The sequence below is a fragment of the Rhipicephalus microplus genome, chromosome 10, assembly GCF_043290135.1.
Source record: "Rhipicephalus microplus isolate Deutch F79 chromosome 10, USDA_Rmic, whole genome shotgun sequence".
NCBI classification, from domain to species: Eukaryota; Metazoa; Arthropoda; class Arachnida; order Ixodida; family Ixodidae; genus Rhipicephalus; species Rhipicephalus microplus.
Window position 1 is genome coordinate 98,989,947 of NC_134709.1, and position 21,820 is coordinate 99,011,766.

At 45.8% G+C, this 21,820-nt stretch overlaps 1 protein-coding gene across 1 annotated transcript in view; it reads right to left on the reverse strand.

Moving 5' to 3' along the window:
* Positions 1-9,222: 9,222 nt before the first annotated feature.
* LOC119180763 (uridine 5'-monophosphate synthase-like) overlaps positions 9,223-21,820 on the reverse strand; it is a 31,267-nt gene continuing 18,669 nt past the window's right edge. Inside the window, exons 6-11 of the mRNA XM_037431897.2 lie at positions 19,684-19,812; positions 17,991-18,124; positions 17,031-17,160; positions 13,646-13,727; positions 11,722-11,820; positions 9,223-9,521 (exon numbers count right to left, since the gene is read on the reverse strand). Coding sequence (XP_037287794.2) covers positions 9,328-9,521; positions 11,722-11,820; positions 13,646-13,727; positions 17,031-17,160; positions 17,991-18,124; positions 19,684-19,812 — 768 coding nt within the window. The 3' untranslated portion in view covers positions 9,223-9,327. The remainder of the gene's footprint in view (positions 9,522-11,721; positions 11,821-13,645; positions 13,728-17,030; positions 17,161-17,990; positions 18,125-19,683; positions 19,813-21,820) is intronic.

Below are 21,820 nucleotides of genomic sequence, written 5' to 3' on the forward strand. Positions count from 1 at the left end.
CTTGTTGAGGGGTCGGCGCAAGGCGAATCCAGGTCGCCTGCTGACTGGCGACAGTGTTCCTTCAAGGCGCCGCAACAATTACGGTGGCGTTTCTAACAAGGGCCCGTGGATTTTCGGCATGCTGCACGTGTCCACGAAGGAGTTGAGGCTGTTTCAAGTGGATAAAAGGGATGCTGCCACCCTTGGTTCACTGATAGCCAAGCACATTCTTCCCGGGACGACGGTGTACAGCGACGAGTGGACCGCGTACCAGTGCATACCCAGACTTGTGGATGCCAACGGAACACCGCTAAACTTGGACTGGCGCACCGTGAACCACAGTGTCAACTTCGTTGGTCCTACGACAGGCGCCAACACGCAAAGGATTGAAAGTGAATAGCAAAAGGCCAAGCGCCGTCTCGTTCGCAACAGCAACAAGACGACTACCTCACTTATGCCGTCTCACCTCGCCTGGCTTTGGTGGAGATCAATTAACGCACGTCCAAACGTGAAAGACCCTTTTCTTCGATTAATGGAGGTAATTGCTCGCCGGTATCCAGTTTAATTGTGATTAGCGCGTAGTGAGACATATTGTCATTTTATTCTTATGTTTATGTTGTCATTATGTTGTATTATTATTATTGTCAGTATTATGTTTTTATGTCATTTTATTCTTATTGTTGTATAATAAGCTCTTGAGCTGAGAAACAATACACAATCATTATTTGGAATTTTGTTAGTTTGTGGTTATTGTGGGTGGGGCCCTGTAAGCGACGGTGGCTCGTCGGCCGGGTCCCATTTACAGGTACGCGCAAGTCACGCTTAATTCGCTCCATCTGCTTCGATAAAGCAGCCTTCCAGGCGTACATAGCTGTAGCATATCCGACATACCCCGATTAACCAGCCTTGGAACGCTTATTCATACACGAGTCCGAACGATATGTCTTGTGCTGACACAGCTACGCTTCCCCCCGTCGTAGCGCGCGGTCGACGCGACACGATCAGCTGAGAGAGAGAAAAAAAAAAAAGAAAAGTAAGGGGGGAGGGAGGCAACGCATCACCTCCTGCGACTCTCTTCAGTTTTCCCCGTCATCCCTAATACTGAGACGCGATATCTTAATCGCACAGCTGCGCACACAGCAAGAGAACGCGCCTAAACTTCTGCTAGGCTCGGTTCATTCCTTTAATTAAAACGAATTCTGTAATGCGCGGTTCATTCCGTTAATTAAAACGGCCTCTTAATTGCGCAGCAGCGCCGCGCTCGACTTCTGCTAGGCGCGGTTCATTCCGTTAATTAAAACGGCCTCTTAATTGCGCAGCAGCGCCGCGCTCGACTTCTGCTAGGCGCGGTGCATTCCGTTAATTAAAACGGCCTCTTAATTGCACGGCAGCATCACGCTCGACTTCTGCTAGGCTCGGTTCATTCCGTTAATTAAAACGGAATTAAAACGGCCTCTTAATTGCACGGCAGCACCACGTTCGACTTCTGCTAGGCTCGGTTCATTCCGTTAATTAAAACGGCCAGCGTCGCTCATGCACTCGCGAAATGCACCGCAGATAGCACCAAACTCTTACGGAGAAGCCACAACTACAGGAGAAAAATTTTCAGCCAAGAAATGCACCGCAGATAGCACCAAACTCTTACGGAGAAGCCACAACTACAGGAGAAAAATTTTCAGCCAAGAAATGCACCGCGGGTAGCACCAAACTCTTACGGAGAAGCCACAACTACAGGAGAAAAATTTTCAGCTAAGAAATGCACCGCGGATAGCACCAAACGCTTACGGGAAAGCCACAACTACAAAAAAAAACTTTTTAGCCAAATTTAGCAACAATCTGGCAACAACCATCCTTTCAGTCTGGCAACCACTTATGCAACGCCAAAAGGAACCTTGCCCGTCATACAGACAAACGACGGACGGACGGAGCTTCTGTGACGGAGCTAGCGGATGATTCACGGCTTGCCGATAAAACCCTCCGAAGCTTCGCCCCACTCAACATATCATTCACTCCATGGATATGCTGTGAGGTGCGAAGTTTTAGGGTCTTTACTATGAGGTGGTTCTACATACATACATGCACACACGACGACCGAACACGCTTAAAGGAGCTACGTCCCTGAAATTCGAGGAGCAGTAGAGCACCTTGGTAAACTTTTCTGGCGCGACCACTACAACTATACAGTTGCAAGCTATAGGTATATCCACTATACGCGATAATAATCATTTTGTGAATTAGGGGAATACCCACTATGCCATTATTCATTATACTGTGGAAAAGCGAGGGAGCCGCTACACACGTCAGTCAGTCAACAAACTTTATTTGGGTCTTGAGGAACTACAGAGTCGTCGTAGCGGGCCCCGCCCACGTTCGGATCGTTGGAGCCGCTCATTCGCAGGCCCTTTGTAAGGCATGCATTTATGTGCGGCTTTTTTGATGCTGTGGCACAAGATGTGAGTGAAACAAAGGAACTTGCCGGCTATTTGACCGAACTTATCTGCAGGGCAACAGCGTGAAAGACCAGGACAGTAAATGCACACACAGATACATCCACACATAGCACTACATGTGGTTTGGCTATCAGCGTGTGAATTAGCAAACATGTGGTTGTATATGGGTCTTTTGCCGTTCCCCTACAGAGTGAAACACATCTTTATTTGGTCCACTATAGGTGTGAGTAAACAGCTGTGTCACCTGGCTAGGCCCACTAGGGCACGGTCAGGTTAATTGATCGATATGTGGGGTTCAACGTCCCAAAACCACCATATGATTATGCGAGATGCCCACGGTCAGGTTAAACATGACCGCCCTCGTGCAGGGCATCGAGACGGCCGACACTATTGCTATGGGACGCAATCCATAATACGATTCGTGGCGTTATTTTCAGGGGTGTGCGAATGTTTGAAATTTCGAATATTTTTATAATAGAGCTTGCTATTCAATTCGATTAGCATCGGAATCGTACTACTCTAACTTCCCGGAGACAAATGCAGTCGACATCTGATTGACAATAGCCCCTTCCGATTTTTGTTATGCTTCACCTCCGTCACAATTTAGTATTGCGGCAAAGCTGCCTCTCAGGCTCCGCTACAGGTGCAAATGTATTAATTAAAGAAAAAAAAAACGCCTGTTCCAACATGGAGATTGTCACGTAGTTTATTTACGTATAGACCTACTGGAAGGCCGAGGAACGCCAGAAGAGCGAGGAACGTCAACAGGCCGAAAATACAAAACAAGCGCAAGCTCGGGTCGCGCGTGTGCACCAACGCTGTGGCTTGCCGCTTCTTGCTGCTTCGTCGTCGTTCGCATAGTTCCCTACATTGGCCCCCGGTGAATAGCGTAGCCAACCTGGCGACTTAAGGCGTATAGTCACTATAGCGGGGCCGTAATACGGCTTCAGGCGACTCACATGCACAATTTCTCGGCCACGACGGCGTAAATCATGAGACTGTGTCAAAGGCTCAATCTCATAATTGACTGGTGACGTACGGGCGAGAATGTGGTAGGGCCCTTGGTATCGTGCCAGTAATTTCGACGAAAGGCCAGGAGTGCTCGGTGGAATCTAGAGCCAAACGAGAGCACCAGTCATGAAAGTAGAGAGATGTCGATCGGTGTCATGCCGTAGCTTCTGGTGGCCTTGGTCCTCGGTTGTCAGTGAACGGGCCAATCGTCTGCAATCTTCTGCGTACCTGGCAACATCAGAAATTGCAGTGTACTCAGAGGAGTCGGGCGTGTATGAGAAGATGGTGTCCAGCGTGCACGATGGTTCGCGTCCGTACAACAGAAAGAAAGGGGGAAACCCTGTTGTCGTGTGCGTAGCAGTGTTATACGCACACGTGACGAATGGAAGGGCAGTGTCCCAATTGGTCTGGTCTGAAGCTCTGTACATCGTCAACATATAACCGAGAGTGCGATTAAATCGTTCTGTGAGGCCATTCGTCTGCGGGTGATATGCTGTCGTCATGCGATGAACCATGTTGCACTGAGCGAGCAAGGCTTGAATGGCGTCAGACAAGAAAACACGCCCCTGGTCACTCAAAAGTTCGCGAAGAGCGCACCATGGTGAAGAACGAAGTTGCGCGAGATGAAAAACGCAACTTTCCTCGCGGTTGCTGCGGGTAGTGCTGCCGTCTCCGCGTAACGCGTGAGGTGGTCCACGCCGACAATTATCCACCTATTTTGAGAAGACAACGTGGGAAATGGTCCGTATAAGTCGATACCGACGTGGTCAAGTGGACGCGCTGGACAAGGCAGAGGCTGAAGTGTTCCGTCAGGGCGTTGAGGTGGGGCTTTACGTCGCTGGAATGCAGTACAAGCACGTACGTACTTGCGAACAAAAGTGTACATGCTGCGCCAGTAGTACCGCTGACGTAGACGGTTGCAGTTGCACGTTTTGAGAGCGCCGGCGTGAGCGCTTTGCAGGTCGTTGTGGAAAGCTGTACAGATTTTTGAGCGCATGTGGTTGGGTATCACTAAAAGCCACCTCTGACCTTCACACGTGTAATTCCGCCGATAGAGGAGGTCGTCTCGAATAGCGAAATGTGTGGTTTGACGGCGGATAGTTCTTGAGACCAAATTAGCTAACAAATCAGTCAGAAAGGTGAGGAGTTGAAAAATCCACACATCTTTGCGTTGTTCCGATGCCATGTCTGCGAAGTCGATTGGTGTTATGACAGCTGAAGAAGGTGACGAGGAGGTTGGGTCAGCCGGTAGTGGCGAGCGGGATAGCACATCAGCGTCGGAGTGCTTGCGGCCGGATCGGTACACAACGCAAATGTCGTATTCCTGTAGGCGAAGCGCCCATAGAACGACCAAGGCGCCCCGACGAGTCTTTGAGCGATGATAGCCAGCATAGAGCGTGGTGGTCCGTGACGACATTGAAAGGGCGGCCATAAAGGTATGGGCGGAACTTCGTCAAAGCCCAGACAATTGCGAGACACTCTTTCTCCGTGACAGAATAACTAAACTCGGCTTTCTTGAGTGTTCGACTCGCGTAAGCGACCACGTATTCTTGGTATCCTGGTTTTCGTTGAGCCAATACAGCACCAAGACCGACACCACTGGTGTCGGTGTGGACCTCCGTAGGCGCATCGGGGTCAAAATGACGTAGTATTGGAGGTGATACTAATAACCGCCGAAGCGCGGTGAAGGATTCGTCGCACTCTTTTGACCAAGCATAAATGCCTTTAGACGTTGTCAACAGGTTGGTAAGAGGCACGATGATGGAAGAGAAGTTGCGCACAAATTGACGAAAGTATGAGCACAGGCCGATAAAACTTCGAAGCGTCTTGATGGAATTTGGCTTCGGATAGTCGGCCACGACGCGGAGTTTCGCCGGATCCAGGAGAACCCCCTCTTTGCAGACGACGTGACCCAGTATAGTGAGGTGACGTGCGGCAAAATAGCACTTCTTGATGTTAAGTTGAAGGCCAGCAGAGGTGAGACACATGAGAATAGCACGAATACGAACAAGGTGAGTCGAAAAGTCGCAAGAAAAAACGACGATGTCGTAGGTAGCAGAGGCACGTGTTCCACTTGTAGCCGCGAAGGATGGTGTCCATAATCCGTTTGAAGGTAGCTGGGGTGTTGCAGAGTCCAAACGGCATTACGTTAAACTCATACAGCCCATCAGGTGTTTCAAATGCAGTCTTCGATCGGTCAGGATCAGCTGTTGGAACTTGCCAATATCCTGAGCGTAAATCTAAAGAGGAGAAATATTCTGCTCCTTGCAAGCAATCGAGAGCATCGTCGATGCGTGGCAGCGGGTACACATCCTTCCGAGTTATCTTATTGAGCCAGCGGTAGTCAACACAGAATCGAATAGAGCCATCCTTTTTGCACACAAGTACAACAGGGGACGACCAAGGGCTCTGCGATGGCTGGCTGACACCACGCTTGAGCATATCGTCGACTTGTTTGTTGATAATACGGCGCTCTTCCGCTGAAACTCGATATGGTCGTTGGCGTAAGGGAGCATGAGTACGGGTGTCAATGTGGTGCGTGATGCTCGCTGTACGACCCAAAGATGGTTGAGCGCAATCGAAGGCAGAACGGAACTCTCGAAGAAGGGACAAGAGTTCGCGTCTTTGTCTCGGCGATAGCTCAACGGCAACAGAGGGCTGCAATGAGTCTGACGCGAGCAGTGTGGCCACAGGTGGCGTCATAGCATTGAGCTCGAGGTGCGGTGGGTGTTCGGCAAACTCCAGAGGGCGCAAGAGGTCAACGTCTTGTATGTTAACCAAACATTCTCCGCGAAGTAAGGTAACTGGCGACGATAGCGAGTTCGCAACGAGCATGGCGGTAGCACCGTATTCCACGGTGAGTATGGCAAGGGACAGGTGTAGGCTACGGCGGTGGGTAAATACGTCAGACGGAGTGAACAAAACAGTTCTGGCAGCAGCGGCCGTACAGGTCAGGGCTACAAGGGTGGATGTTCTCGGTGCTATTTCCGTGTCTGCAACGATGACAAGTTTGTAAGCTTCAGAAAGAGAATCTACCAAACAAGAGATTGACAGCGGTGTAAGGGCAGCTTCTGTACGTGAGCAATCTATGATAGCCCGATGACGTGAAAGAAAGTTCCATCCAAGAATGACTTTGTGGGAGCATGATGCCAGCACAAAAAATTCAATGGCATAAAGTTCACCTTGGATAATGACACGTGCAATGCACACAGCTGTAGGTTCTATGCACTGCGAGTTGGCCGTGCAAAGCATCAGGCCCGAAAGAGGCGTCGTTACCTTTTTCAACTTGCGGCATAAGGTCTCACAGATTATGGAAACGGCAGCCCCTGTGTCGATAAGCGCTTGTGCGGCGGTCCCCTCAACATTGACGTCGATAACGTTTTGCGGCGAGAAAGATGGAGGCCTTAAGCAGTTTGAATTGTATGCAGCTGTTGCCTCCGGAGCTGCGGGGATCAGTTTCCCTCTTCCGTAGCAGGTCGGCGACGCATAGGTAACAGGGAGCGTCGTCGGGGCAATGGTGACCGATGGTTTGCGTAGGGTCGATGAACGTCAGTGGTGTACCTTGATGGCGTCCTAGACGACGCAATTGGCCTGCCCACGGTGTCAACTGGAGAGGGATCTCGGCGACAGTGGCGGGCGATGTGTCCAGCGATACCACAGGCGAAACAGATGGGCCTATTATCCGGCGTCCTCCAAGCGTCTGAGTGCCAGTAAAATGGAGCTGAAGATCTCGCGTAGGGATATGGCGCAGCAATTGGGGTTGTAGGCACGACATAGGGCGGCGTGGCAGGTTAAGCATACGGCATACGCTGTTGCATAGGCCGAGAAGCGACGGCGGCGTACGTGAGAGGCGTAGTGACGGGTGGTTGCTGATGCATCGGTGGAAGGGCCTCAGTGACTTGGGTCCGAATGGCGTGTTGGAGGTCCGGTGCCAAAGCTTGCGCAGGCTCATGTGTCAGTGGCAGCAGTGACAACTGGCGCGCTACCTCTTTGCGGACGAAGTCTTCGATTGTCGAAAGCAGCGGCTGCTGATCGGTAGGATGGGCAGCTAGGTGCAAGCTTGCGAGCATGTCTGGCGTCGTGAGGGCTTGATGAGCAATTGCGCGCTGCTTATGCAACTCATTGAAGCTCTCACAGAGGGAAACGAGCACAGCAATTGTGGGGGGATTTCTTGCTAGCAACATCTGAAAGGCACCGCCGTCAGTGCCTTTCAAAATGTGCCTGATTTTTTCTTCCTCGGGCATGGTAGACATGACGCGGTTGCATAGATGCAACACATTTTCAATGTAGCCCGTGTAGGTCTCGCCTGGTTGCTGCGCATGGTGACGTAAACGGTGCTCGACTTGAAGCTTGCGTGCCGCAGGTCGTCCAAAGATGTCCGTAATAGCAAGTCTTCAATGCAGACCACGTAGGAATGTCAGCTGCGTGGTTATTAAACCACAGTTGCGCGGTGTCCGCAAGGTAGAACGTGACGCAGCCCAGTTTACTTGGGTCGTCCCATTTGTTACCTGCGCCGACTTTGCCGTACCTCGCCTACCAATCTTCGACGTCCGACTCAGTGGAGCCCGTGAAGATAGGAGGGTCTCGTTGAGGATACACGGCGCCGCAAGTGACATGGACGGTCGAAGGTCCCACCTGGAGAGGCGTCTTTGTGGCCATGTTCATGTCATGTAGAGGGGGAAGCTTACGGGAGCGAAGTTCCAGGTTTGTACGGGAGTCCACACACCTCCACCAGATGTCACGTAGTTTATTTACGTATAGACCTACCGGAAGGCCGAGGAACGCCAGAAGAGCGAGGAACGTCAACAGGCCGGAAATACAAAACAAGCGCAAGCTCCGGTCGCGCGTGTGCACCAACGCTGTGGCTTGCCATTTCTTGCTGCTTCGTTGTCGTTGGCATAGTTCCCTACAAGATGATAAATGTGGCAGAGGTGGCAGCTCAAATAATGTTGTTCGGGACCTAAAGTTTGGGCAGGAAGTCTGAAAAATTGGGTGCCAAAAATTTTTAGCATTGAAAATTTTAGATGTTCATATACCCATATTGACGTCTACTAGGCGGCTTTGGAACTCTAGACTCGAAAAGATCAGACAATCGTCCTCCACATCAGTTGGGCCTCCAGAGAAGTTGAAATAGATTGATAGGCAGAGTAAATAGCATCTTTGTCTCTCGCATGTAAAAAGTTATCAGGAACACTGGTTGCTCCAAATCATGTACATAAATACAATTTGGCCTCTGTGTTGCCTCATTCTTGATAAGCTGACTATGAACCACCACCCTGCCAGCACTTTTATCAACCGAGACAAAAGAAACACTTTTGTGCTGCTATTTCATGAGAATATGCTTAGGAATCATCTCCCATTTTTTTTTTTCAATTTCTCTTCGAAGTATTCGAAAAATATTCTGGAAATATTTTACCTAATTTGCACTCGAACTTCAATATTTAAATTCACTTCACACCTCAAATTTTTCTATTCCCACAACTCTAGTTATTTTACTCTTCATAACTCTTGCTAATGTGACTCCTAGCCCAAGATGAAGCCTCTGTAGGGTCTTTCTGGGAGTGAGTTTGAAGCACCAGAATGGCTGTGTAATAAAAGACTTGAGCGACATGCGGAGAGCCCAGGGTTCAAATCCCATCTGGTCCTGGATATTTTTTTCTCTTGTTCTACATATCATGTCATCATGCGATCATGGACACCGGTGGTGGCCGGTGACTGCACCTCCAAAATCGACTGGCGTTGTGACCTCGTAACAGCTTTCGCTGTAGAAAATACGTACACATGACAGCATCAAAACAAAATATTTATTTCATGGCCAGGTCAGAAAGAAGCCGATAGGGTTCTTTCTCAATCACAAACATAGCAGATCCACTATTTGGAGTGTGCATTACTTGGAGGACAGTGTTGACAGGTAGGCGTCATAGGCGGCCTTCTTGTACCGAAGTGCGGCCTCCTCCGGGTTAGCTGAAGCCACAATGCCGCGTCCGACTATGATGACATCGGCACCACGCTCGGTCACCGCACACGCAGGGTCGCAATACTGCTGGCCGAGGCTGTCCCCACTGGCGTCCAGCCGCACGCCTGCGAACGAGACAAGCAGTCCTCATTCTAAAGTGTTAACAGTGCAGTAAAGGCAAGGACAATGGAGAGTCATTAATATGACAAAACACAGACCTTCAAAAGAACTTTACTGCAAAAAAAAAACGATATAGAGACAGCAATGCGGAAAATAACGCGACAATAATGTCAACGTGATCAACAGATAATATAAAATGCAAGCCTACATCACTTGTGCAGGTCATTGGGACAAATGCTTTAAGTTCTTTTCCCACCTAGCTGATGGACGGCAGGCTCACACAATTTGTCCCTAATCTAACAATTTGTGCTGCCTCAATGAATTCGCATGTTAACTGTGGTTCACTTGCCGAAAACAGGTTTGCAATTTGTGATGTAGCACGTGCTGCAATGAATCGCTGAGTTGTGGCTGTTTATATGGCAAAAATTGTTGTCATGTACACTAAACTTGTTTAAGCATTTGCCTGTTTGTCTGAAAAACTGTTTATCGCAGGTTAGTGGGATGCTGTGGGCCGTGCACTGTACATGTTCAGTGAATATGTGGCTATGCTTTCCTGGAGAACAGGTTCGTTCTGGTCTAGATGTGGTTTTAATGGCGAACTCTAGCCTGTTTAACCAACTTGCCCATAGAGCTGCTCTTCTAAGCCATCCTCCTCAGAAAGTACGCCTGACACATTACCAGTTTCTTTATAGCGAGGATGTCACTCTGGCAGGCTTGATGCATTCAGGTAGTGTGCGAGAAATTATTGGTCAACTGTCAGCTCGTAATAAAATCATGTGCTATGTGATGCCAACAGGCCAAAAAGTGTTCTCTCGCGGCAATGGCAACAGGTGACACTGACTGACGCTTCCACATTTGAATGCTCACGTGTTATTTTGATGTGTTCGGTTTAAATCCACAAAGAGTGAGAAATACTTGACGCTGATCACGCCTCAGTGTTCGAAAAGCTTCAGGTTTGTAGTAGATCATTTTGTTAAAATTGCGCACAGGACGTAAACACAAAAGATTGTCCCAGCGTTTGTGCGACCACCAGTGAGAAGGCTGGAAAGTTTGACCCGCATTGTATAAAAGACAGCGAGCCCCAATAATGATCAGTTGATCGACCGTTGATGCTCAGTTCGCCGCTATCGGTACCATTGTGTATCGCTGTAATCTGATCTTCCGTTTGCCGGACACAAGTTCGGCCAAATAAAGAGTTTCGCCTTGAAGAAGCTCACTGCAGCCTTCGTCCACATCATGACCCCGTGACATAGATATATACCGTACCACAAAGTGGATTAGGAAATGACCGCCACCGTAGCTCAATAGTAGAGCTTTAGATGTGTTATTCGAAGGTCACAGGTTTCGGTCCTTGCCGGCGGCAAGTTATTTTTTCATCCACTTTTCTTTCTTCACTTTACATTACAACTACTTCTAATAACATCTTTTATACTTTCCTTGGTATCATTGTCTGTTGTGATTAGTATTGTGTCTAAAAAAACTAGCCTTTGAATTAACACTTCTTCCCTTATTACCAGTAGTGCTGCCTGCCCACTTTATACGTACCTACTACCCTATTTGCTTGCTTGTAACAAACCCCTCGAGACAAACTATTCGCCCTAATACAGATTGCAGAAATATTTTGAGAAAGGTACCCATGTATTACTACGTTGCTCTACCCACTTGTCGGTTGCACACTCTTTGCACCAAACCCACGTTCATATCAAGTGCTCGCTAACACTGTTAGGCTCTTCCGTTCGTTGGACGAAACATGAATAGCTGCGTCATCGCAGAGCGCAGATGTGCGTGAAACCACAGCTCCATTGTAAGTATAGATGGTGTTCCGCACTTTTAAAAGTTTGATGGTTTTTAAGAGCTGAGCTTTCAGCTTTGCTGCTTGCTAGTACACACATTTACAAACATTTTGCAGGATTAAGTCCTGCAGCCAATCTCTTTGTTACAAACCCTATCTTCATTTTATGCACATAGCCTTTGGCTCAGCACGTTGGAGCAATCTCTTCTACGTTTTATCTTCACGTTGTTAAGGGCAGGCCTGCCACAATGGCACACCAACTTGCAGCTAGGTGTAACCGGTGCAAGCTGGATCAATGGTAGTGGGCCCTGGCTATCGCAAATGATGAGAAAAATTTCTTCGTCCATTCTGTCAGCTCTGATTATGTTGCAAACCCACTAAAACATGCTTCAATAATTAAGCTAGATGCTTACCAGGTGTCATGTGGATGTGTCCTGGGTTGTGGGAAACTCTCGACTGACAAACAAAACCCAGCACAAAGTCGGGAAAGTCCTCGGCCATTTTTACAGTGGCTGCAGAGAAAAAATCAAGACAATTTGAGTGTTTGTTAGGTCCTTGCAGAGCTGGCCAATTTACGACCAGAGACTTGTATAATTAGAGGAAAAAAGAAGAAAATGCAGAGAAAGAGTAAACAGAATAGATGCCGAATCTGGACATACGTTTGGGGCCAACTGCTAGGTACAGATGTGTGAAAGAGCATTGGAGGTGATATACACTACATATGGGTTACTGCTGGTTAACCATTTGAAGATCAAAAACGTACTTGTACGTCATCTGCTAACAGCCACATAATGGTCAAAGCCATACATGTATGTGACTGCCTGCATTCCTAATATCCGCATCCTTTTCAATCTTTTTTTTTTTTTTGCTTGGCACGTGCTGCCAAGCTACAAGAATAAGTGCGTAAAATTTTTTCCTTATGCTCCTTAGTTTTTTTTTTTTTTCTGGACCCATATATGCATGTTTCACTGCAAATGTCAAAGAACCATAGTTTTGCATGAGGAAAGAGCGAACAAAACATTTACTTGATGTATGATGAAGAAAGATGCGCGCCTGCACAACGCAAAAAAGTAGAATGCCACCACTGTGTTGTCTTAGCAAAGCATTGGAAACACTTGCCTTTTTGAGCGTCGCGTTGCACTGTCAGCGCAGCGTGATAAGCGCTACAGTCCTTAGAATTACTTGTGTGTGCCTTCTCTATTATAAAGGCACACATACAAAACATCGACGTGTTGTTATGGTGCCTAGGATATGCGCAATAATTGCTCTTTGACAATCGCACAAGTATGAACGTTGAAACTTGAGCAATATTGGTGGGCGCTGCGGAAGGGGTTGGCCGTTGGAGGTATCGTTTGGTGCCTTTAGGGGGATCATTACCACGGACAAACAGATAAATGTACAGACTGAAAGAAAGACAGACGGACCAAAATTTTGGCATCGGAGGTCCCCAAGAAAGACCATCTTCTTAAAGAAAAACGGAAGGACGACATTCTTTTCTTTCTTTTTGTTGAAACGCCGACACTATAGGATTATAAGCGCTGAGGCGAGGGGCGAGGGCAACACGGGAGGGCAAGGTCGGCGAGGCAGAGTGGGAGTTACGGCGCAGGAAGCATGGCCGTGGAAAACCCGAGAGAGCGAGGAAAAAGAAAATGAAACGCGAAGAATTTTCTTTTTTTGCACTTTCTTTTGTTCAAAAGAGGCGATGACAGCCATGTGAGTTGGGTTTTTCTTATCTTTGTCACTTATACATGTGCTCCAGAAGGTCTTGTTAGTCGTGTTCATTTCTTTTCGTTTTCGGTGATTAGTTATCGCATCCGCAAAGCAAGTCGGCGTTCGCGCTGCAGTGTTACTACAATGAGTTCACCTCTGCTTGCGACAAAAGAGCCAAAACAGTTTTCGCTAAGCGAGAAATTGAATCGCACCACTGAATCACGCAATAGGAATGTGAATAAGCTGGAGGCCTTCGCGCTGCAAGATTTCTGCTGCCCGCGTTAAAAAAAAAAAAAAAAAAAAAATCACCGACTTTTTTAAGTAAACGTGCATTTTTTTAGTGTTCATTTGCGCATTTGTTTCTTCTCGTGAAAAACGAGTTCAAGGACCCACCGTTTTAAAGGTATGTCGTATTGGTTGGCAGAAAGTAAGTATTTATGCTTAATATTCTGGCTTTCACTACAATGACCTTTCAAAATAACGAACGAATCGCCGCAGCCCCCTGAAGTTTGTTACACCGAGATTTCACTGTAGTGGTCAGGTGACAACCCTAGTATCGCTTGTGCTTTCTCTGAATACAAGTGAACAACAGTTTCTGGTCGACGAATGCCACCATTGTGTACTCACCTTCAGTATAGCTTTTAGAGATGAGTGTGCCCGCAGAGCTCATCTCTGCGATGAGCACGCAAGCCTGCTCAGGTCGGCTGGCCTGCAAATAACCACATTGGCACATTATAAAACATGACCAGCAAGATTCTTTCGAATTTAGATAAATGATCTTATGTCCTGAATACTTGCAACACACCAGTAGCATCGTGGGAGAAATCCACATCGTCTAGTCTACAAATGAAGCATGCATCTACAGAGAACAGTCTATAGGCAACATCTTATAATGAAATGGGTATAGTACAGAGTACAGAGTATTTGATGCGAAGTAGTAGCTGTATTTGCCTTGCAATTCTCATTGAGATATATGTCCCTACAACCTTTTTTTTTTTTTTTTGCACACGGCTTTGGGCTTATGAACTTTGATAAGCCATAGGCAGGGTGCAAAATAATGAGCGTTGTTTTCTAACTTTATTTTCTGTTGGTGCTAGGCCTAAGTCTGCTGGCATTGGCTTGTTAGGTCCATATAAGTTCGCTCCATTGGAAATAAAGTAAGTAGCAGTTCAGTTCTATGCCTTGTGTTCTTTCTTCATCTCCGTCTGTGTGTGCTTTAATCTATCATGATTACAGCAAGTAGTAAGCACAATGACAAGTCAGCATTTGTAGCATTGGCAATGAAAGGGACGCTAAAGTAAAGAACTTAAGGGGGGACGTGGCAATGGGCATTGTAAATTTGATCAAAGCGTTCAGTTTTTCAATTAATTTTTTTTCTGTAATCCTGAGACCATGTTTTACATCATAGTGTGATTTTAGATCAAAATAAGTAGTAGAAGTTGACAGACAAGCATTTTACTGGTGGGCTGTCGTGAAAAAATATGTGAAAATTGGGCATGGCAAAATGCAAATTTGCAGCTTTCCCTTGGCAAAGTGCCACCATATTGGCATTATCATAAAGAGGACAGATTAGAGCTCAAGATAGCCACAAAGATGCATTTCTCCAATGAAAAATAAAGCCAGCTTTCTTCAGAGTTCCGTTTTATTATATTCTAGCTTCGATATCTTTGAACTCCATTTTCCCAGCTTTCATTTTTTGAGCAGTTGCTGTCAGTCATCCCTGTGCCAGTTCACAGCAACTTAAGCAATAGCCATTCCGTTTCCTGCACATAGATTCTGAGACATCGGTGAGCACCGTAAAGCTGTCCATATTTGTGTGCACATCATCAGCCTGACCACGTCCACTGCAGGACAAACGCATCTCCCATGTTCTGCCAGTTAACCCGGTCCTGTGCTTGCTGCTGCCAAAATTATACCCACAAAGTTCTTAATCTCATCTGCACACCTAACCTTCTGTCTCCCCCTAACCTGCTTGCCTTCTCTGGAAACCCAGTTAGTTACCCTCAATGACCAGCGGTTATCCTGTCTACGCGCTACGTGCCCGGCCCAAGTCCATTTCCTCTTCTTGATTTCAACTATGATATCCTTAACCCCCGTTTGTTCCCTAATCCACTCTGCTCTTTTCTTGTCTCTTAAGGTTACACCTACCATTTTTCTTTCCACTGCTCGCTGCGTCGTCCTCAATTTGAGCTGAACCCTCTTTGTAAGTCTCCAGGTTTCTGCTCCGTAGCTAAGTACCGGCAAGATACAGCTGTTATATACCTTCTTCTTGAGGGATAGTGGCAATCTACCTTTCATAATTTGAGAGTGCTTGCCAAATGTGCTGCACCCCATTCCTATTCTTCTAGTTACTTCAATCTCGTGGTTCGGCTCCGCGGTTATTACCTGCCCTAAGTAGACCTAGTCTTTTACAACTTGAAGTGCACTATTACCTATCTCGAAGCACTGCTCTTTTTCGAGGTTGTTGTACATTACTTGAGTTTTCTGCAGATTAATTTTAAGACCCGTCTTTCTGCTCTCCTTGTCTAACTCCGTAATCATGAGTTGCAATTCGTCCCCTGAGTTACTCAGCAATGCAATGTCATCGGCGAAGCGCAGGTTACTAAGGTACTCTCCATTAACTCTTATCCCTAACTGTTCCCATTCTAGGGTTCTGGAAACCTCCTGTAAGCACGCAGTAAATAGCATTGGGGAGATTGTGTCCCCCTGCCTTACACCCTTCTGACTGGTATTCTGTTGCTTGTCATAATAAAATCATTTCTGACTCTTCTGACTCTTTATGAAGCACTATGGTAGCAGTTGATCCCCTGTAGATTTCTTCCAGGATGTTTATATATACTTCATCAACGCCCTGATTCCGCAGTGTCTGCATGACGGCTGATATATCTACTGAATCAAACCCCTTCTCGTAATCCATGAAGGCTATGTATAGTGGTTGGTTATATTCTGAGCATTTCTCTATTACCTGATTGATAGTACGAATGTGGTCGATTGTTGAGTAGCCTGTTCGAAATCCTGCTTGTTCCTTTGGTTGATTGAATTCTAATATTTTCTTTACTCTGTTAGCAATTACCTTTGTAAATAGCTTGTATACTACAGAGAGCAAGCTGATCAGCCTGTAATTCTTGAAGTCCTTGTCATCTCCTTTCTTATGTATTAAGATGATGTTAGCATTTTTCCAAGACTCTGGTACTTTTCCCGTCAGAAGACACCTCGTAAACAGGGTGGCTATTTTTTTTAACACAATCTGCCCTCCATCTTTCAGCAGATCTGTGATAGAAGATGTTAATACAATATGTCCAGGACATTTCAAAAAAACATTTTGTGTGCTTACTTAAATATTAAAAATAAACCAATAGCAGTACGACACAAAATGGACCCTTGTAAGTGTCCTTATGCAAAAATTTTGACGAACTTGTGTCTAATTAGCTAAGTAATTTTGGGGTGACAACGAGTCTATCAAGCATTGTAACTCAAAAGTTATATTATATAGCTTAAAACCAATTTCAGTTATGCTACCAGCACAACGAATGACACCTGCATGCTGAATTTCATCCATTTAGCTTCATAAATAACAAAGATAATTTTCATTGCCATGTCCCCCCTAAATTAGTTTAGGCTGATGAATTCTGCTATGAGAACTCTAACATCATTAATTTCACCACAGCAGGTTAGATAAAAATTAGATGAAAAGACCGATGTTTTAAATTTTCTGCCAAAATCTTTAATGGCGATGTCCCATATTTTGATTTCGCATTTTGGCCATACTGGCTAAACTAAATTTCCTGAAACTTGGTAAGTTAAGTCTCTGGCTGCTCTACATAGCAACTCTACGTTGACTGTCCAAATCCACAACATCACGAAGACTAGTGTGTGAGCTTCTCTCCTATCGGCAAGTAAGGCATTTTTGATATAGAGAAAGAGCGATTCACTAAGATGAGAAAAATAGTTTTTCCCTTTGAGCCCCTTTGAGTGCAATAAGTGGCTATGAGGAATCATCGTCACTACTGACCTGCTGAAGTGCGGTCAGAATTCCTGGTCCTGGGAGTGAGTGCGCGGTCACCATATCGGTCCACAGCTGTGTGCTGAATGGACCACTCGTGTACTGCAGCTGAACCGTCTGACCAATGTCTGCAAACTTCCTGTAAATATGGTCAAAGATCTGGGACTTAGAACACAAAACAGAAATGCATACTGCTGTAATATTATTAATTAAGCCATACTAGAAACTAATCCTGCTGAAACTAAGTCAGTAGGAACTATGAAACATTCACTGTTATGGAATTCTTTTGCGGCAAACTTTATACAAGCTGCAGGAAATTCTTGCAAATCGAGAAAATCTTGTTCCAATAGATATTCCAATGTCAGTGTTGTTTGTTGTGACCAAAAAAAATCGGCATTGTCTATGAGTGGAAGCTCAAGGTAGATGCAAGTGAAGAAATTGCAAGGATCTTCTTTTCAGGTGAGTATCGAACCAAGGCCTCGTGTGTGGCAAGGTGTTCTACCATACAGCCACACCAGTGCTTGAAATTCCTTTGTAAAAGACTTCTAAATGTCATACAGTGGGAGAAGTCTGCATAGATACTTATATTGCATGGAAGAAGCAAGGAATCGCACCAGGCATCAAATGATGTGAATTTGAGGCTGCCCACCCATTATACAGAGTGTGCCACTGGGCAGGTGAACGTGGAACCTTATGGATGCATTGCGGGCATCAGCTAATTCGCAAAAGGAAGAACGATGGTGCGGCGGGAACTTTGCAAATGTACTTGCCATAGGCACTGTAGGATAGTTTTAAAGTGCCAATGTTACTTGCACAGATGTCCCTTGCCTAGCTGCACTGTTGAAGGTGATCTGCATCTGGTCCGCTTACGCTGTCATGTTGTAATTTTGAAAGCGAAGCTCGAGTGCCTTTTCTATACTATTGAGTGCTATGGAAGACTTTTCACAGCGGCGACGCAGTCTCCCTTACCTGTCCTCCATGATGAGGAAGTCGTGCTTGGTGGCTATCTCCTGCAAACGCAGCATGGCCTCCCGGTTGAAGTCCTCCAGCAGGTCCACATGGGTCTTCAGGACGCAGATGTGCGGGCCCAACTGGTCAGCCAGCTGCAGTGTCGAAAACACATGTGTACCAAAGCTGAGGTTAAGTAGTTAAAGTGCCCTTAAATCACAACAGACACTATGCCATCCGTTGACGACATGGATGTCCACTACAGCTGTGGTCAAGTGGCTAGAGTGCCCTTACTGCATAGCACAAGGTACTGGGTTTGATTCCGGGCCCTGCTGGATAGGCATGAATTCTTTTTAATAGGGAGAGTGGTAGGACAACCTGGCACTTTGTGGTGAGAGTGCTCATACGTCAAAAAAGCGGCACCTTCTTTCCAGTCTCGTATACAAGAGAAGACATAGATCTTAACAATTTTTAAAAAATTCTTTATCGATTGCTATGAAACTTGCTAAGAATATGTATAATTGCGTGCAGACTTTAAATATGCAATCATTTTGGTGTATAACTATGTAGTTTTTAAACTGCAGAACATTTTATATGCTTTTCTGGGAGTAAGAATATGTCTGTACTGAGACAGTTAGAATGTAAATCAGCATGCCAGAATAACCTGGAACGAAAGCTGTACGGAAGAGAACAAGAATGGATGTCCTAAACCCATTTGAACAATACTTGCATTGCATTTTATATACTTGCATTGCATTTTATATATATTGCATTTTAATAAGTTTACAGAGTGCAACTACATGTGGACAGACACATGTAATGGAATTGACAGAATAAAGTTTATTTCTCAACAACACACAGGAAACCCACTACCTGCCACTAATAAAATTTAAAAAATTTATAAACAAAATGCTTACAGACGACACATCTTTCTTCACTTGTGTAGCCTAAGCACCCTTTGGGTATTTCACTCGGGAAGCTTCGGAGCTGCGTGAAAAATTTCATAACGCGGAATAACGCAAAGCCACTTCACTGGTGGGCACTAGCAATGTTCACGTCTCTGCTGTCTGCATCATTACCAGAGGAGCTGCTCAGTCACCGTCACAGCTTTCTTCACTTCCAGACACAAGATAAATATCTGTACTCGAACCATCATCATTGAAGAAGACAACAAAAATGAATAGCTTCTTTTTCGTGATCACGTACTAGCTATGCATGGGTTGCCGCCACCGCACGGCGTTTTTCCATACAAAAACTGCACCTCTGCCACAGGAATAAACTAAATCCTCGAGCAAATGCTGCCACCTAGTGGATGACACGCGATGTAACCCGTAAATGCGCGATTCTCGCATGAACGCAAGAGGGGAGTAACTATTCGGCGAAGACGAGTTATACTCGTCCTAAGCAGTGTGGTGACACTTTGTGCAGGACGAGCTGTAAAAGGGTTAAATGCTATACTAAAAATGTTTGGGGCTTGACATGCCAAAACCAGATTAGGCTAGGGCTAGACAAGAGAAATTATGAGGCATGTCATCGTGGAGAACTGTGGATTAATTTGGACCAACTCGGTCTCTATACTTGAACGTGCTCAGGCACATCAGTGTTCTCGCATACACCTTTCAACAAAATGCAGCTGCCGTCGCTGAGAATAAAACCCGCATTCTCGAGCTAAATTTTTATTGGACTTCATTATAAATGAACGAGAATTTTGTACCTCCAACAGTTTGTCGGTACTGGTGACATCGACTGCCACGGCCAGGTTGGTCTGCTTCTGGTCCATCAGCCCGAGCAGGCGCTTGGCAAGCAGGCACCGGGCCATCAGGCTGCGGTGGGCGTAGGTGTCCTGTTTGTGCAAGAAGACAGAGGGAGTTGCAATAATTCTGTCAGTCTCACAGCACTACAAATGCCAAAACAGTGTGCTCTGAAAAAATTGTGACACAAGCGCCTTGAAAATTTCGTAGCAGCGTAGAGCGTTAAGCTAAAGGCAATGCTTTACCACACAGCACAGTGAACAAATGTAAAAGCTTTTATTTAAGCAGGCTGCACATTGACGTTATTGAAAATACCGGTCCTCTCGATGCACATGTATAGAGCCCCTGACGCGGCACAACTAGTGCTCTTGATCATCAGAGTAGAATAATACATTAACAATGAATAATTGTTGGGGTTTAAGGGGAGATGCGGGTTGAAAAACGCGATTTTTTTTTCAAAATTACTGATTTTTTTATTTTCGCCTATTCTCATAAGATTAATACCTCTACTGTTATGAAAAAAATAATACAGGTCGAGACCTAACTGGAAATGCTTTAAATTTCATCTAAAGAGCACAAGGTGCCTGTTAAAAGGTCGAGTGTGCATGCAGTCTTCAAGCACCTTGCCGCCGATAATGCGCCGCCGCTCGTCATTGTTGATCGCATGAGTCGAAGTGTGGAGCCTCACTCTTCAAATACCAACAGTTTCTCTCGCTGATTCAGCGCAAGAAATAACAAAAAGAAGCACCCTTCTGCATGTTTTTCGAGCGCCGCGCCTGGCTTATCACATGGTACGAATCGGGGACCGCCATTGGCCGCTGCGCGCCTGTATGTGCTGTGAAACCTATTTGCGGGGTCCATGCCTTGTCGAGCAGCGCAGCTGAACAAAGCTTTTCTCGTGTAATTTTCTCGTTATGAATGAAAAAAAAAGCATTGCTCGCAAGTGAAAGCCGTTGTGCGGCGCGCTCTGTAGGAATAGGCTACGAGCAGCTGGTCTGATTTGCGGCAGTTGTTGGCTTGCAAAAGCCAATGCACCAAAAGTCATTCACACCCGTGAGCTGGAAATTTCGTGATGCGGCAAAGGATGGCCTCAGCGCCAATTTTGAGAGGTCGAAAGAGCTCGCAGTGAGAGAACTCAGCAGGGACGACATTGCCATTATGTACGATGGTATATGTGGCACCAGCACGGCTGCAAAATGGCATGACACTGGACTTAGTTTGGATTTCGCAGTCCTGTCGAACTCCTTCCTAGCTTGCAGTTGGCACAAGGCTCTGCCAGATGGAGCGGAAGTTTGGCAAGCGTTTCATGGCCCTGTCTGTGAGCGAAATGTCTGTGAGGAGTCGGCTCGAAAAAGCCGAGAGGGACAAACTTATGGTGCTGGCGTATTTTTTACACAGTGGCCACTACAAGAAGGATTGTTCTTTTTGGTGCGCGAATTTCATCTGATTTAATGATACTTTGCATAAGTAAAAACTCAATTTTAACTTTAAAACATATTTTTCTCAAAACACAAATTTTGCCATTTTTCCCAATGTGCCCCTTCTTTTTCGGGCACTTTTAGCGCTCTGATCTGCATGAAATTTTGCCAAATTTTTCTCCAAAGTATGACAAATGCAATTATATAGTTTAAATTTCAATATTTTATTGTATGTCAAAAAATTGTATGTATACCTTTACTAGGGTAGGTGAAATATGAACTTTTCACGTCTATTATTTTTTGACGCGTATTACATATTTTGTATGTGCTTCCTAATTAGTTATTTGCACTCTACACTTTATTTTAAGCATTATGAGCTACGAACGGTAAAATATTACAGAAGTTTAGGGATGAAAAGATGGGGGCAAAAAGGTTAAGGTTTTCACTTTGTCATGCTGCAGAGCTAAAAGTGTGTAACTTGCAAGAAGACTAATTATATATTTGGAATCAGCATAAAAAGTTCCATAAACAGCTCAAGTTTCATTGCTCTGGGGTGAATATGAAAAAAAAAGTGTCTTCGAGTAGCATCTCCCCTTAACATTTAAAAACCAAGACATGATGAGGAGAGACACAGGATCGGAGGGCTCGGCAAATTTTGACCACCTGGTGTTCTCTAATGTGC